We start from the raw sequence: 12,517 nt of genomic DNA on the forward strand, positions 1-12,517 counted from the left end.
GCGGATGGAAAAATTCTTGATTGATTCATTGACTTTTAGAATTTTGGCGAGTTAACGGGTATTAAAATTCGGGTTTGTTTAGTCATTTTATTAAATCGAGCGAGATTAGGATGAGAGTTAACGGGTATTAAAATTCGGGTTTATTTAGTCATTTTATTAAATCGAGCGAGATTAGGGTGATTTTCGGCTCGTGTCGGTAGCGCGCAAAAATTCCGCCGTCCGTCGGTCGCTACTCGCGTCACAAAAAGTTTTTCGCGATTATAACGTTTGGTTTCCCGGCCGATGCACCAGAAAATTTTTATATGATATGTGACGTCGGAACGGTACCTAGTGGAAATCTCCAGATGTTAGACACCGGAAACATTCACACGCAGCTACAGCCAGACTCACATCAGTAGTTTGGGTCACCAATTACCGATTAAGTATTGAAATACACCGGACAACGGGCATTCTGTCGCTCTAGTCGAACGAACCGAAGAGGGAGAAATTGTTGGATAAAAAGATTTAATTTGGCTTACCTTTTTGAGAATATTCTGGATGCGATGACTTGTAGATTGGTGAGAGGTTTTAGCGGAATAACTGACTTTAATATTTTTGGATATTTTGACTAAGTTTGGTTTATTTTATAAGTTTTGATATTTAAAAGTCACAAACGCAGAGTTACACAGTGTAAGATCTTAAACTTAGTATGACAAAAAATGGAGTTGAAGCTCGCTAAACTTTTGGGCTGGCTACGTTGTATGAAAGTTTTAATGCAAAAGGCTAAAGGATTTTACCGCGAGACTGTACCGGAACTAGATGACGAATCTGGAGGTAGAAACACAAGAGAGCGATCGAGTGATCGGTCGCCCTTTTTATAGGGGTCGATCGTTGCGCAGAACGATCCCCCTCTCTAGTTTTTTGGTCACCTTTGCGCACCTCCCCTCTTTTTCTAGGAATTTCTAATTAGGTCACGACATCCTCGCGCATACACGCCCGTTATCTTAGTTCTTTAGCTATTACTATATCGTAGGTTTTTACGTATGGTGTATCGCTGTTTGGTGCGGTGGTGTAGGTGCGTGGACTTGGTTCCGTAGTTCTCCGAACTGCGTGGGCTTTTCGTTGTGGCGCCAGCCCCCTTTGTGGCGCCAGCCCCTTTTGTGGCGCCAGCCCCCTTTCTGGCGCCCCTCAGCCACTTAACTTCTTCCTGCCTACCTCTTAATGTTTTTGCTATCTTGTTCGTTACAAAGCCCATATTTCATTCTGGTTACCTGTCGTTTGTTAGTTTTACAGCTATATCTATATAGAATTACATATGTATTATAGTCGACTACTGTCGTTGTTAACCTGGAGTACAATAGCTATTGTTTATGAACATAGTTTGTTATTTGTTTAACATTATTAGAATCGCGCTGCTGCGAATATCCTTAGTTGTTTGTGTTATAATTATCTTAACAGATTTAGAGTATTTAGTAGTTTGATGATTCATAGCTTTAGAGCAGGTTTACATGTGTGCTTTTGTATATGATTCCCTTCTGTAGTTGTTCATTCTTATATTGATATGAATCGGCTTGGAAGCTTCTAGAACGTTTTCGTTTCGTCGGTAAGTTTCCTAATGTATTCTCTAGGTAAGGCTCTGTATGGTTCCACATTGGAGATCTGCATTGCCTTCAAAACGTAGCGCGTGTTGCCTACAATACGGCGTTGCGGAATAAGGTATAGTTCATGCTGGGTAATTAGCATTCACGGTTTGATGGTTTTGCAGTCTCTGGTTTTGTGGGTTATTGCAGCAGTGCTATCTTTACATTATATTGGTTATGCGTTTATCTATGGTTTTACAGTCTTCTATACTCCAGGCTATATAGTGAAGCGTATATTGCTTATAGTATAGCTCTCAGCTCCAAATGCACAAATGGCATTGTTGAGTGCTATATAATAATTGGGTATAATTGTGTTAGTTAATTATAGTGTTAATATGATATATAATAACGCATAATAGTATTATAGTTCTCTGTAGTACGAAGATCTCGTAACATGGTTTTTAAGCCTCGGCTAGTAAATTTCATAGTTATTTCCATCTAGGGATATTCCAAATAGTTAGACAGTTGTTTTAATTTCTTATGGTTACAAGATTCTCGTACTTCGAGTTTGGTTAGTTGATAAAAGTAACATGCAGTAATAATAGTCGATAAAACATACGGTCGTTCCGGTCGGATGTTACACAAGTATGGTAGAGGAAGACGAGAATACAAGAGTGAACGTAGCCCTGACGCAACCTTTTCCGCGCAAGGAGTAGCTTGATCGCGAGCCGTGCCAAGCCGTGCATCAGCCGAATTTTAGAAAACAGTGTAAATTAATTACAACAATTATCAACGGCGGTATAAGCCAGAAGACAGAAAGATGAACGGAATAGTCAGAACCGCTCTGAGGGCCTCAACTCTCAAGGGATTAACACAATCTACCGTTGTTGTCGGCGGCACGGCACGAAGGGATTTCGCAAGAACGATGTGGAACATGTGCAGCCGGCAAAACGAACTTGCACCACTAACGAGTTACAAAATTCAAAATCCCAGCGATTTTTGCAGCTGCGGCTGCTCCCGAAAGGCACACACCAAAGGTTAGGGTCATTTTTCAATGTCACCTCGTAACTTCTCCGCCCGAAATATAACTTACTATTATTATTATTACTATTATTTGGTTTTTTTTTAAGTGATAATTTTCTCTCTATTTATTCAATTGCAATTTTTTGTCATTTACATGGTTGATGCTATAGCGGAGAAAGAATTGGGACTCTTTTTAGCTGAGGAAATTGTTGCGGAAAAGAAGGCACAAAAAATGAAGACCATTCCCACAGAGTTAGACGGCTTTAAGATATCGTTAGATGGAGCGGAGGTTACGCTCACCAAAAAACATGGAGATGAAACGTAAGCCAAAAATTGTTTAGCGATCTTCTTGCTATAGTTATTACAATTTTGTGACAAAAACTTGACTGAATTCGTAATTTTTTAGCATAACGATAAATTTCAATGTCAATCATACTGTCGATTCTGATTCTGAACCCGACATTGACACCCCAGAGGACAAGGCTGAATTTGGAGAAATGAAAAGCAAGCCAAGCTTCGAAGTTGATATTGAAAGAGGAAATCAAACTCTAGGATTCACATGTTCATTCAATAATGAACCGCAAGCTTCTGGTGCCGATGATGGCTACAGTAAGTTTTTTTTTCCCTCTCATGGACCAAATTAAATTTTAAAAAAACCTCGCCATTACGAAATATTGGAGTTACATTTTTTTCTTTTTTTTCATTTTGACTCAATTTACGCTGCATTCTGTTTTAAAATTATGGTTGATCGGACGTGAATGGTATCCAAAGCGTTGAGTACAAATTGACAAACTTTTTGTCTTTTTGATAATTTACCTTTGGAAAAGTAAAGTGCTGCCGTTGGCATTGGGTAATATCATAAACAACGAAATTATCTCAGTCACGGTGGATCGACAAACCCTTATAAAAGTGCAACATTGCAACTTACGTAAATAGAAAAATTAAAATTAAATAGAGTAGTAAGTTCACTACATGAAAGAATTTTGACTTGTGTCCTGTGCAGACGATATCTTTGGCATAGACGAAATAACATTGTATGAAGGAGAACACAATGATAAAATTTATGCTGTCGCTGGTGATGTTATTGATGGCGTAAGTATATAATAACAGATATGGCATCATACTGAAAAAAAATTTTTCCCTTGCAACATTGTAATGAAAATAATCATTTCATTCGACAGTATCTTTATGATTTACTGATGAACTATCTTGAGGAGAAAGGAGTGTCAAACGAATTTGCTGAGAAACTGATTGAGCTGAGTACGACCTATGAACATACGGCATACATCAGTTTACTCGAAGGTCTCTCAAAATTCACATCTGGAAAATAATTCCGTTATTTGAATGTCTGTCAAATGTCCGACATGTTTACCATTAATCAGAAGAACTGTACTGTATAGTCTTAGGTCTCGTTAATAAACTCTTCTTACATACGCCAATTGTGTTTCCCATAACTTTCCTCTCATCTCTGAATACAAAATACGCATGGAAAATAAGGAATTAAAATAAAAAAATTAATATTTTATATGACATTGGACAAGTGTTTGATAGTTTTCTATACATTTATATTACACATATGTATACACACATTCTTGATACTTGATAAGGAAATATGGAATTCGATTTGCTAAACCATCATTGGCTCTGTAAGACAGTTGAAATCATTGTGCTACGAGCCAATTGTTATACATTTAAGCTAGTCTCGAGTAGAAGCTTTGAAACGTTTTTTTACATTTGGCATTCCTAAAGCAGAATGCCTTGGAAATATGCAATTGATAAACCTGAGTGTAATCAATGAGAAGCATCGAATGTCTCTTTAAAATTGCTGAGTGGTGACAATAATTAAGAATAATCTTTTCAGGCATTAATAATCGAGGTTTACGCTTACTACCTTTACCACCACAAAAAGAGATTAAAATAAGTAGTTATTGTTGAACATACATGAATCCGAAGCTAGCAGCCGAACGTGTTTAACTTTTTAGAAATAGAAAAATATCGTTCAGTTTTATCAACATAATTCTATTAAAGTATCGGGAGTTCGAGGTATTTAAATAAATTTAGATCTTCGTATTTCACTACTTTATCCGAAAGAACATTAGAAAATTTGGCTGCTAATTCCGGCTGCTAGCTTCAGCCTTATAAACATATTGCATAATGAAATCATCCATACCTAGAGATATAAAACAATTTTACCTGAAAGTAAATTCATATAAATTACTTCAATCTTTGTTAATAGCTTTTATTCTACTGAATTAAGGATCCGGCGATGCATGCTTCTGTACCGCCGCCTCACTGTTGGTAACTTTATGAGGTACCGATGGGATCGTAACTTGTGCCAGCGGCATGCACGGCGAGCAAAGCATAGCTGACATCCAAGACGATATTGGCATCCACGGTCTATCGACTAATTGTCAGCTGCGAGGCGGGGCTGTTTTCTCCTGATCTGTACCTAGGTAGTTAGCTTCCACATCTTTAATCTCTATGTGCTGATCCTTCATAGCTTTCTGAAATTTGAAAGATGGAGAATCATTGGTTGCGAGAAAAAAGTACAGAGCTAAATTTGAAACTGAGGATTGATTAATCTTGAGGTTGACATAGTTTATCGAAGAGATTTCAAGTTTTCGTTTCTTTGAGTCCAACTCACCGCCACGCACTCTTTATAGACTTTGAGCAAGCTAGAGCACATCGAGTCGTTTCTATCGCCCTTGAGAAATTTTTCAGAGAACCAATAATTGAAACAAGCGTCGTATTTCTGTTTTAATTCACTGCATGCTTCCATGCTGACGTTCGGCTCAGTCTGGTCACGGTGACAAAAACCTATTTTGAAATAATAATAACTAAATAGTAATAAAATTACCTTTACGCACTGCTGGTAGACTTTGAACAAAGGAGCACACATGGAGTCGTTTGTTTCCCCTTTCAGGAATTTCTCAGCGAACCAGAAATGGAAACACGAGTCGTATTGCTTCTTGAACTCATTGCACGTCTCGCCAATACTGTTCATAAGGAGATCTGTGCTACTCGGACTATTTCTGAAAGCAGACCCAACCGACTCCAACACGGTACTTCCAAAGCCTTTGGCTTGCATTTTGCATTTGCTGATAAGGTATTGAATCGAATCCTTTAGAGTGAAATTACGTTTTTTACAATGTAAGTAAAAGGCTATCCTTGATAGATATTCGATATTTGGCTACAACAAATTTAGCGTTAGGTTATGCCAAATGCAAGCCACTAATTGAATATAGACGGTAATATTCATATACTCGAAAACTTGACAGATTTAATTTATTGACAAGTGCCGCAAACAAAACGAAAACAGCCTCTTTATGTCTTAAAATGACTGAAGAGAATTAACATATTAAACAATTTTAAGGTTAAGGTTTTCGAGACAGAATTTAACCTTAAATATTTTACATCATGATAATTGTAACAACTGAGACAACAGTGGTCTTTCATATAACGTTGAAGGGCCTGAATTTGAGGTTATGTTGTTCACTTTTCTTTGCGAACAGCCGAATGATTGCACGTAGACATATTTTTTTATCAATACGGCGCAAAGACTTACCTGCGTTAATTGTTAATACGGAGCTAGATTGTCTCCTAGAACAATTTTATGTACTCTCTGATTGAATTAAAAACGCTCGTACGATGTGTCGTAAATACATAAAAAGCACCGTGGTTCTGATCGTAGAATCTGAACTGTCAAACGTCGAATACAAGCTGAACGTGTAGAGATTTTCACGAGGAGCGAATGAAGCAACTGAGTTCGTCGCGTCTGTAGCGTGCGTTAAAATATATCCAAGAATTCAGCCCATCGATTCTGCGTGCTCGACTTAGCACGTTCGGAGTGATTGTGCCAGATTGTGCTGATTGTAGGGTCGAAATTTTCGGGTGCCTCGACTTTCGAGAGCCCGGCTCGTGTTTATCATGTTTCCGAATGCTTCCGAATGTTTCCGATTAGTTTCAAAAACCAATTTCGTGTCAGATGGCGCCACGAAATTGTGTCTGGCACAAAAAACGCAAAGGCTTCTCCTTGCACGTCGCGTGCGTTTTCCGGTTTTTGGTTTTGCGTCAAAAGATCCGGCGCTTTTGGGCGCTTTGGAGTATTGTTGACAAATAATGTACTTATATCTACCTACGTAATAATACCGTTCCTCAACGAGTCATTAGATTTGCATACAGGGAGAAGTTTTCAGGAAAAATAAAGTCTGACATAAAATATAATCGTATCTTATGAAATGTGCGGTTAATAGAAATAGCTGCTGGGGTTAAGTTCACGTTGTTGTTTATACTTACCCTCATTTATTCCTTGCTGGTTGAACAATAATCACTTGTCACAATGGACGACCAAATTTGTCCCCGTTGTAAAACGACCAAGTACAGAAATCCGTCGTTGAAGTTGATGGTAAACGTGTGTGGACACGCGTTATGCGAAAGTTGCGTCGATCTCTTGTTTTTGAAGGGTAATTATCGATTCTCACAGTTCCATTACATCGTTTTCCATTCTGACGCTTATTTATAAACATTCAAATACACGTTGTAATTATTTTCTCTCGTAGGCTCTGGCGCTTGTCCCGAATGTCAAATACCGTTGCGAAGAACAAATTTCAGGGTCCAATTGTTCGAGGACTCGATGGTAGAAAAAGAGGTAGACATCCGCAAGAGAATACTCCGCGACTTCAACAAAAAAGAGGAGGACTTTACAACGCTGCGAGAGTACAACGATTACCTCGAGGAAATTGAAACGATAATATACAACCTGGCCAACAACATCGACGTAATAGAGACGAACAAGAGGATAGAGCAGTACAAGAAGGCGAACAAGGAACAAATTTTGAAAAGCAAGTCCAAGCTGGGCAGGGAGGAATACGAGCTTGAGGAATTGTTAGAGCTGGAAAAGCAGCAGGAGGAGGAGCGGAAACTGGAGTTGATAAAGCAGGAGGCTGAAATGAAGAAGAAAAAAATACGTGAGAAAGAGGCTCTCATCGACGAGCTAATGTTCTCAGAAGCGGACGCCGCGAACATTGTCGAGACGTTCGCGTCTACGATCCAGGCGACCAGAGAGGAAGCTAAGGTCGTGCCGGTCGCAAAAGTAACCCAATTCAGTACCGGAATAAAATTCGGCAGACAGGGTCAGCAGACATTCATGCCTGTACCGAAAGTCGAGGAAGGTCCTACCTACTGCTACAAGCGTATCGAGCAGGAAGTCGAAGGTCCGCATCCTCCTGGCTGGCAGGAAATGGAATCTGGCGGATATATCGCGCACGTCAGAAGCGAAAAGCCGGCAGAAAAAGCCGGAGGCTTTAAATCGAGCATTGCGTGTTTGAGAGCGCTTCAGGAAGCGATGGCTGGGCTGTACCACAATCCCTCGCAAAGACCTCCTGAGTCGATGGCAATCTGACCCTACGACTGGTCATAAATTGCCGACGGTCTCCCGTCAGTTTGTTAAAAACTCCTGACGATATCGACTGACTGCGATGAAAACTAGCTTATTATACCGAAATGGTGAACAGACACTCCCAGGCTCATGTAGTATCGTGTAAATAATATATTCGTGGGTTGCTTTCACAACGAATTATACATTTCGTACGGCTGTACCGCTTTCATTATATTGTAAGAAATTGTTGACATTTTAATGCTTAAAAAGATGAGGATGATAATAATAATAGTAATTATCGTTGGGTGGAAGAGTTTGTAAAAACAAAATAGAGGTATGCGATCGGTAGTTTGACGTTTGTTTTCTTTGCACAATGAAAATATTAAAATAAACAGAGGCGGTAAATTAGCGAATAAGCGACGTTCCGACAAGTCAAGTGATTCGGATTCAAGTCTGCCCTAGCCTCCCGGCATCGAAGTTGGTACGACGATTCGTTAACAGATGGCGCCAGCGCTGAGTGCCAATAAATTCGTGCTCGGCGGTTAAATCCGAAAGGCGCGGGGTATGTATAAGGGAAGAAATGTTACACACCGTTTATGCACGAGGTCGAGGAGTGTCGGCGGCGAAAAACACTTCGGTAGATTAATTTATTTGCATTTCATGAGTGCAGCGCACGCCTCGGACGTATTTATCGTCCGGAATCAACATTTTTACCGAATTCCAGCCGAGGTTCGCCGATCTTCGGATACAGCTTCGCGTAAATAAGGTAAGACAATTTTCAAATTTTGCGTGCAGCGGCTCCTTATTTCCCGACAAAAACTGAAGTTAGTAACGATTCATACCTCGTAATTTTGGAACTGTTTGAAATACAGTAAACCGTAATAAAACGTGACATGTACTGATATTTGCAATCATAGTTCCTTCGAAATCGTTTGTTAAAATAAGAAAATACTGATTTTTTTCTCAACGTTTCGTTACGATAACGTTGCTAACTTCAACCTCGTTTGTTTTCTTATTTTCACAAGGACAATCGATCGGTATGTTTTTTTGTTTTTTTTTTTTTTTTATTACGGTTCACCGAATTTCAAACAATTTCGAGATCAAGAAGTAAGGGTTTTTCATCAACATGAATCGTTACTAACTTCAGCTAATCGTATAGCCGTCAATTTGGGGGGGGGGGGGGGGGGGGGGGTCAGGAAAAAAACGAAAGACAGTCGAAGATAAAAATGGCGCAGCGCTTCCGCGAATTCAGTGCGCCGCTGCCGGAGTTTGCGGTTTTTCAAACTGTCAAGAATTTGTCACGGATTTGCCGGGCGCCCGTTGTAAAATGATAAATTAGCGTTCGGTGCCTGTAATAATGATGATGATAACACCGCGGTGTTCTCTGAGCCTGAGCTTTCTCTCCTCGTGTATCCGTGCTTTTACTTGCTTTATAACTCTTATATTACGTGCCGGGCGTCTCTCCGTTCTACCGGTATAGCTGCGATAATTGAAATTTTGATTTATGCTGAACCTCGGCGATACTCTCGTCTTGAAAGCTGCAGCCGCCCGCCGAAACAAAACGGAAACAATTGCCAAATCGCCTTTCGGTTACAAGTAAGTTGAAGTCGACTCGCGGTTACGCGTATTTTCACCACTATCGAAATAAAATTTTCACAATTCTTCGCCGTTACATATTATTCTCTGTTTCTTTCTTCTTCCTCTTCATTTCCCACGAGTTATACACCGTCGTTATATTTTTCACGAATTTATTTAAATTTGTGTCAAAACAAAAGAAAAAACAATTTTCGAGTGTCGTGGTTTCTATTCGTTTCGCTTTTGTTTCTTTCAACTTTTTATATCTATCCGATCTGCACGCGAGATTCAATTGTTAATATACCCAATCAATTAACGTTCTCAAATTTTAATTTGACGTAAAAACTGAACGAACTCTTTCATAACAATAAAATAATTGAAATTCATCCCGTCAATTGAAAAACACAATTGACTTGACATGAGAGATTGATGAAATAAAAAAGAAAATAAAAAATAGTTTGCGTTTTTCGAATAAAATTTTTTTTAAAGAAAATCATCTTGCTTGTCCATGAAGATTACGAGGAAAAAAAAGTAAGAAGCAGAAAAAATTACAATACACACAGAACTCAAAGGTGCAAATCTCGAGGTAAATATTATAGGTATAAAAATTTGTCACACATTTAACGCTCATTTTCTTGTATTTGCGTCGTGATTTGTCTCCCCTCAAGTATCTCGGAGTTAAGAGTCACGTCAACTTGTAGATACAGCAATTAAAAATTAATTACTCTCGTATATGGGTACACACAAGTTATACATAAATGCATATATGTTACATACACATACACATATACATATATATAATATATACGTGCATGTGGTATAAATACCGGTATGAGGTGCAATCACCGCTTTCGGCGGTTTTAACAGTGTAATATTTACAGAGTTCCCAAGTAATTTGTCGTATATACACACAGACACACATATATATATATATAAACATACATGCACATGGATGTATAGGTAATATCCTGGCTTTGGAGTCTCGTTTTTTCAAGGAACAGATAAGGATTATATTATACCGCAGCGTTATACTAGGTCTCAGTTTGAACTGCGGCCGTTTTATTTACATTTTATAGTTTCATCTCTTTCCACGAGTATTTCTTTTTTCTTTTTTTTCCTTTTTTTTCTTACACACCTTTTAAGAATATTCCGGAGATATCTTTAATTTTTTTTTCTTCGTACTCACATTTCCTTCTTCCTTTTTTTTTTTTTTTTTTTTTTCTAATCCCAATTTCTTTCTATTTTCACTTTTCAGGTATAACATTCGTCGTGTGCTTTTTAACATTCTCCCTTTCTTCGCGCGCGCGCTGTTATTTGCGCAAGGTAAATAAACCCTAAAATATCGAAACGGTGTTCGTCATATTTCTCAGAGATACGAGTTATTTATTGTATTATAGACAAACACGCGCACGTCTATGTATCCACATTACGTACATGCATACGCGTATCGTTATTGCCTCGCCTTATTTTGCCGAGATCAAAGCTTTTATCGTCGTTTCATGCCGGCGTACAAATATTTTATTACTTAATTATACGTTTATATGTGTATATGTGTATGGGACATTCCACGCGAACTCTTAGTAAACGATTGACCCTGATATTTTTTAATTTCACCAAGTATTATTTCTACGCAAGCACGACCCCTGAAGCAAAGCTTGCAAAAAAAATTTTTTCAAATCCATCCGATTTCCGCCTATTTTTGCAATGCGACGAGCCGCGACGAATTTAAATCATCCGTACCGCGCCACTTGACCCAGAAGCAAAGCTGAGCTATTCAAGTATTATGTTATACCTATACGAGTTGCGATTCGAGGATTTCGATCAATTTCCTGCAGCCGTTTGTTTAACTCGCGTAGGTATTCGTTCACAATTCCCGTGCGAAACCCGTGTAATCACGCGTTGAACGATTCTCGCGTACAATTGTATTACACAAGTTGGATACATGCGTTTACATATGTATATATGTATATAATTGTCACCGTAATTGTAGTGTGTAGTAAAAAATTCAAAGATTATTAAAAATTTTATACTGCGAAATGACAAGGTCGAATTTAATAACGTTCGAACAAAATCTCAATATTTTCTTATTTTCATAATGATTTTTAAGGAACTAAGATTGCGAAATTTGAATGTGTTTCGTTTTCTTCGGGTTTACTGAATTTCAAACAGTTCGAAAATCGCCAGTTAACCATTTTTTCCTCAGCATTAATCGTTATGTATAAATCGATAACAGACTTTCCGGTAACAGCTGGAAAACTAATTTTCATTTTGCACCTTGAACAATATTTTTCGATTGTGGTTTAAAAAAAAAACAAAAAAACCGAGCTCCGAAATTTTCGGTAGGATAACAGCGGCCGAACTATGACGGCTTGTAACGAGCCTGCAGGAGCGGAATAAAATTTGATGCAGTATAAGTTTAAGGCGGAGTGTTGGTGGTGGTAATAGCGGTGGTGTATACATATAATAGTGTTTGAGCATAACAAGAAGGGTGGGCATGCCTGATTAGCCATGCACAATGAGGTAGCTGCCCATGCAACAATAGCAATGCCGTAAAAGAGAGCCCTTGTCGGCTGAAACCAGCACCTGGTATACAGGGTGTACGTAAAGTTAATTCGCCTCGTTGTTATACCCGTCATCTATGCAATGTATAACGCGCCCATTCTGCCTGAGTAAATACACAAATACGTACGTGACATACGTTGATCGAGGCTGTGCTGTGTATGTTCAACCCTTTCGGGCAGAGTGGAACGCTCAGAGTGTCATGTAAAAAATTTTTACATCCTACAGTCATCCTTGTAACAGTTTATTTACGACTTCCAATGATCTTTGTTACTTCTTATAACCCCAAAAACTCCCGGGTAACAAGTTTCGATGAGAATCGTCGGGTTTTGATACTTTTTTTTCGATTTCACATCCGCCATATTGGATTTAGAAGTCATCAAATTACGACTTCAGATTCGTGATCAGCCAACAATTAAATTCA

General features: G+C 38.7%; 3 protein-coding genes across 4 annotated transcripts; 2 read left to right on the plus strand and 1 right to left on the minus strand.

Moving 5' to 3' along the window:
- The first annotated feature begins 2,217 nt into the window (after positions 1-2,217).
- On the plus strand, positions 2,218-4,021 carry LOC124305476 (complement component 1 Q subcomponent-binding protein, mitochondrial). Its single transcript, XM_046764982.1, has 5 exons — positions 2,218-2,596; positions 2,753-2,903; positions 2,989-3,191; positions 3,586-3,674; positions 3,764-4,021. Exons 1-5 carry the CDS (start codon positions 2,380-2,382, stop codon positions 3,911-3,913), a joined length of 810 nt encoding a protein of 269 aa, XP_046620938.1. The 5' UTR covers positions 2,218-2,379; the 3' UTR covers positions 3,914-4,021.
- Positions 4,022-4,130: 109 nt separating this feature from the next.
- Positions 4,131-6,478, minus strand: LOC124305477 (TP53-regulated inhibitor of apoptosis 1-like). Of its 2 annotated transcripts, none has more exons than XM_046764983.1 (3): positions 6,148-6,478; positions 5,440-5,703; positions 4,131-5,086 (listed from the first exon to the last, which is right to left on the minus strand). In XM_046764983.1, exons 2-3 carry the CDS (start codon positions 5,668-5,670, stop codon positions 4,994-4,996), a joined length of 324 nt encoding a protein of 107 aa, XP_046620939.1. In that variant the 5' UTR covers positions 5,671-5,703; positions 6,148-6,478; the 3' UTR covers positions 4,131-4,993. The 2 variants fall into 2 exon arrangements, with proteins under 2 accessions (XP_046620939.1, XP_046620941.1); XM_046764985.1 differs by having other exon boundaries at positions 5,440-5,614; positions 6,148-6,473.
- A 32-nt stretch (positions 6,479-6,510) lies between these two features.
- LOC124305473 (CDK-activating kinase assembly factor MAT1) lies at positions 6,511-8,307 on the plus strand. Its single transcript, XM_046764974.1, has 2 exons — positions 6,511-7,045; positions 7,142-8,307. Exons 1-2 carry the CDS (start codon positions 6,922-6,924, stop codon positions 7,981-7,983), a joined length of 966 nt encoding a protein of 321 aa, XP_046620930.1. The 5' UTR covers positions 6,511-6,921; the 3' UTR covers positions 7,984-8,307.
- The last annotated feature ends 4,210 nt before the right edge of the window (positions 8,308-12,517 follow it).

This window comes from Neodiprion virginianus, chromosome 5, assembly GCF_021901495.1.
Source record: "Neodiprion virginianus isolate iyNeoVirg1 chromosome 5, iyNeoVirg1.1, whole genome shotgun sequence".
In the NCBI taxonomy this organism is placed as follows: domain Eukaryota; kingdom Metazoa; phylum Arthropoda; class Insecta; order Hymenoptera; family Diprionidae; genus Neodiprion; species Neodiprion virginianus.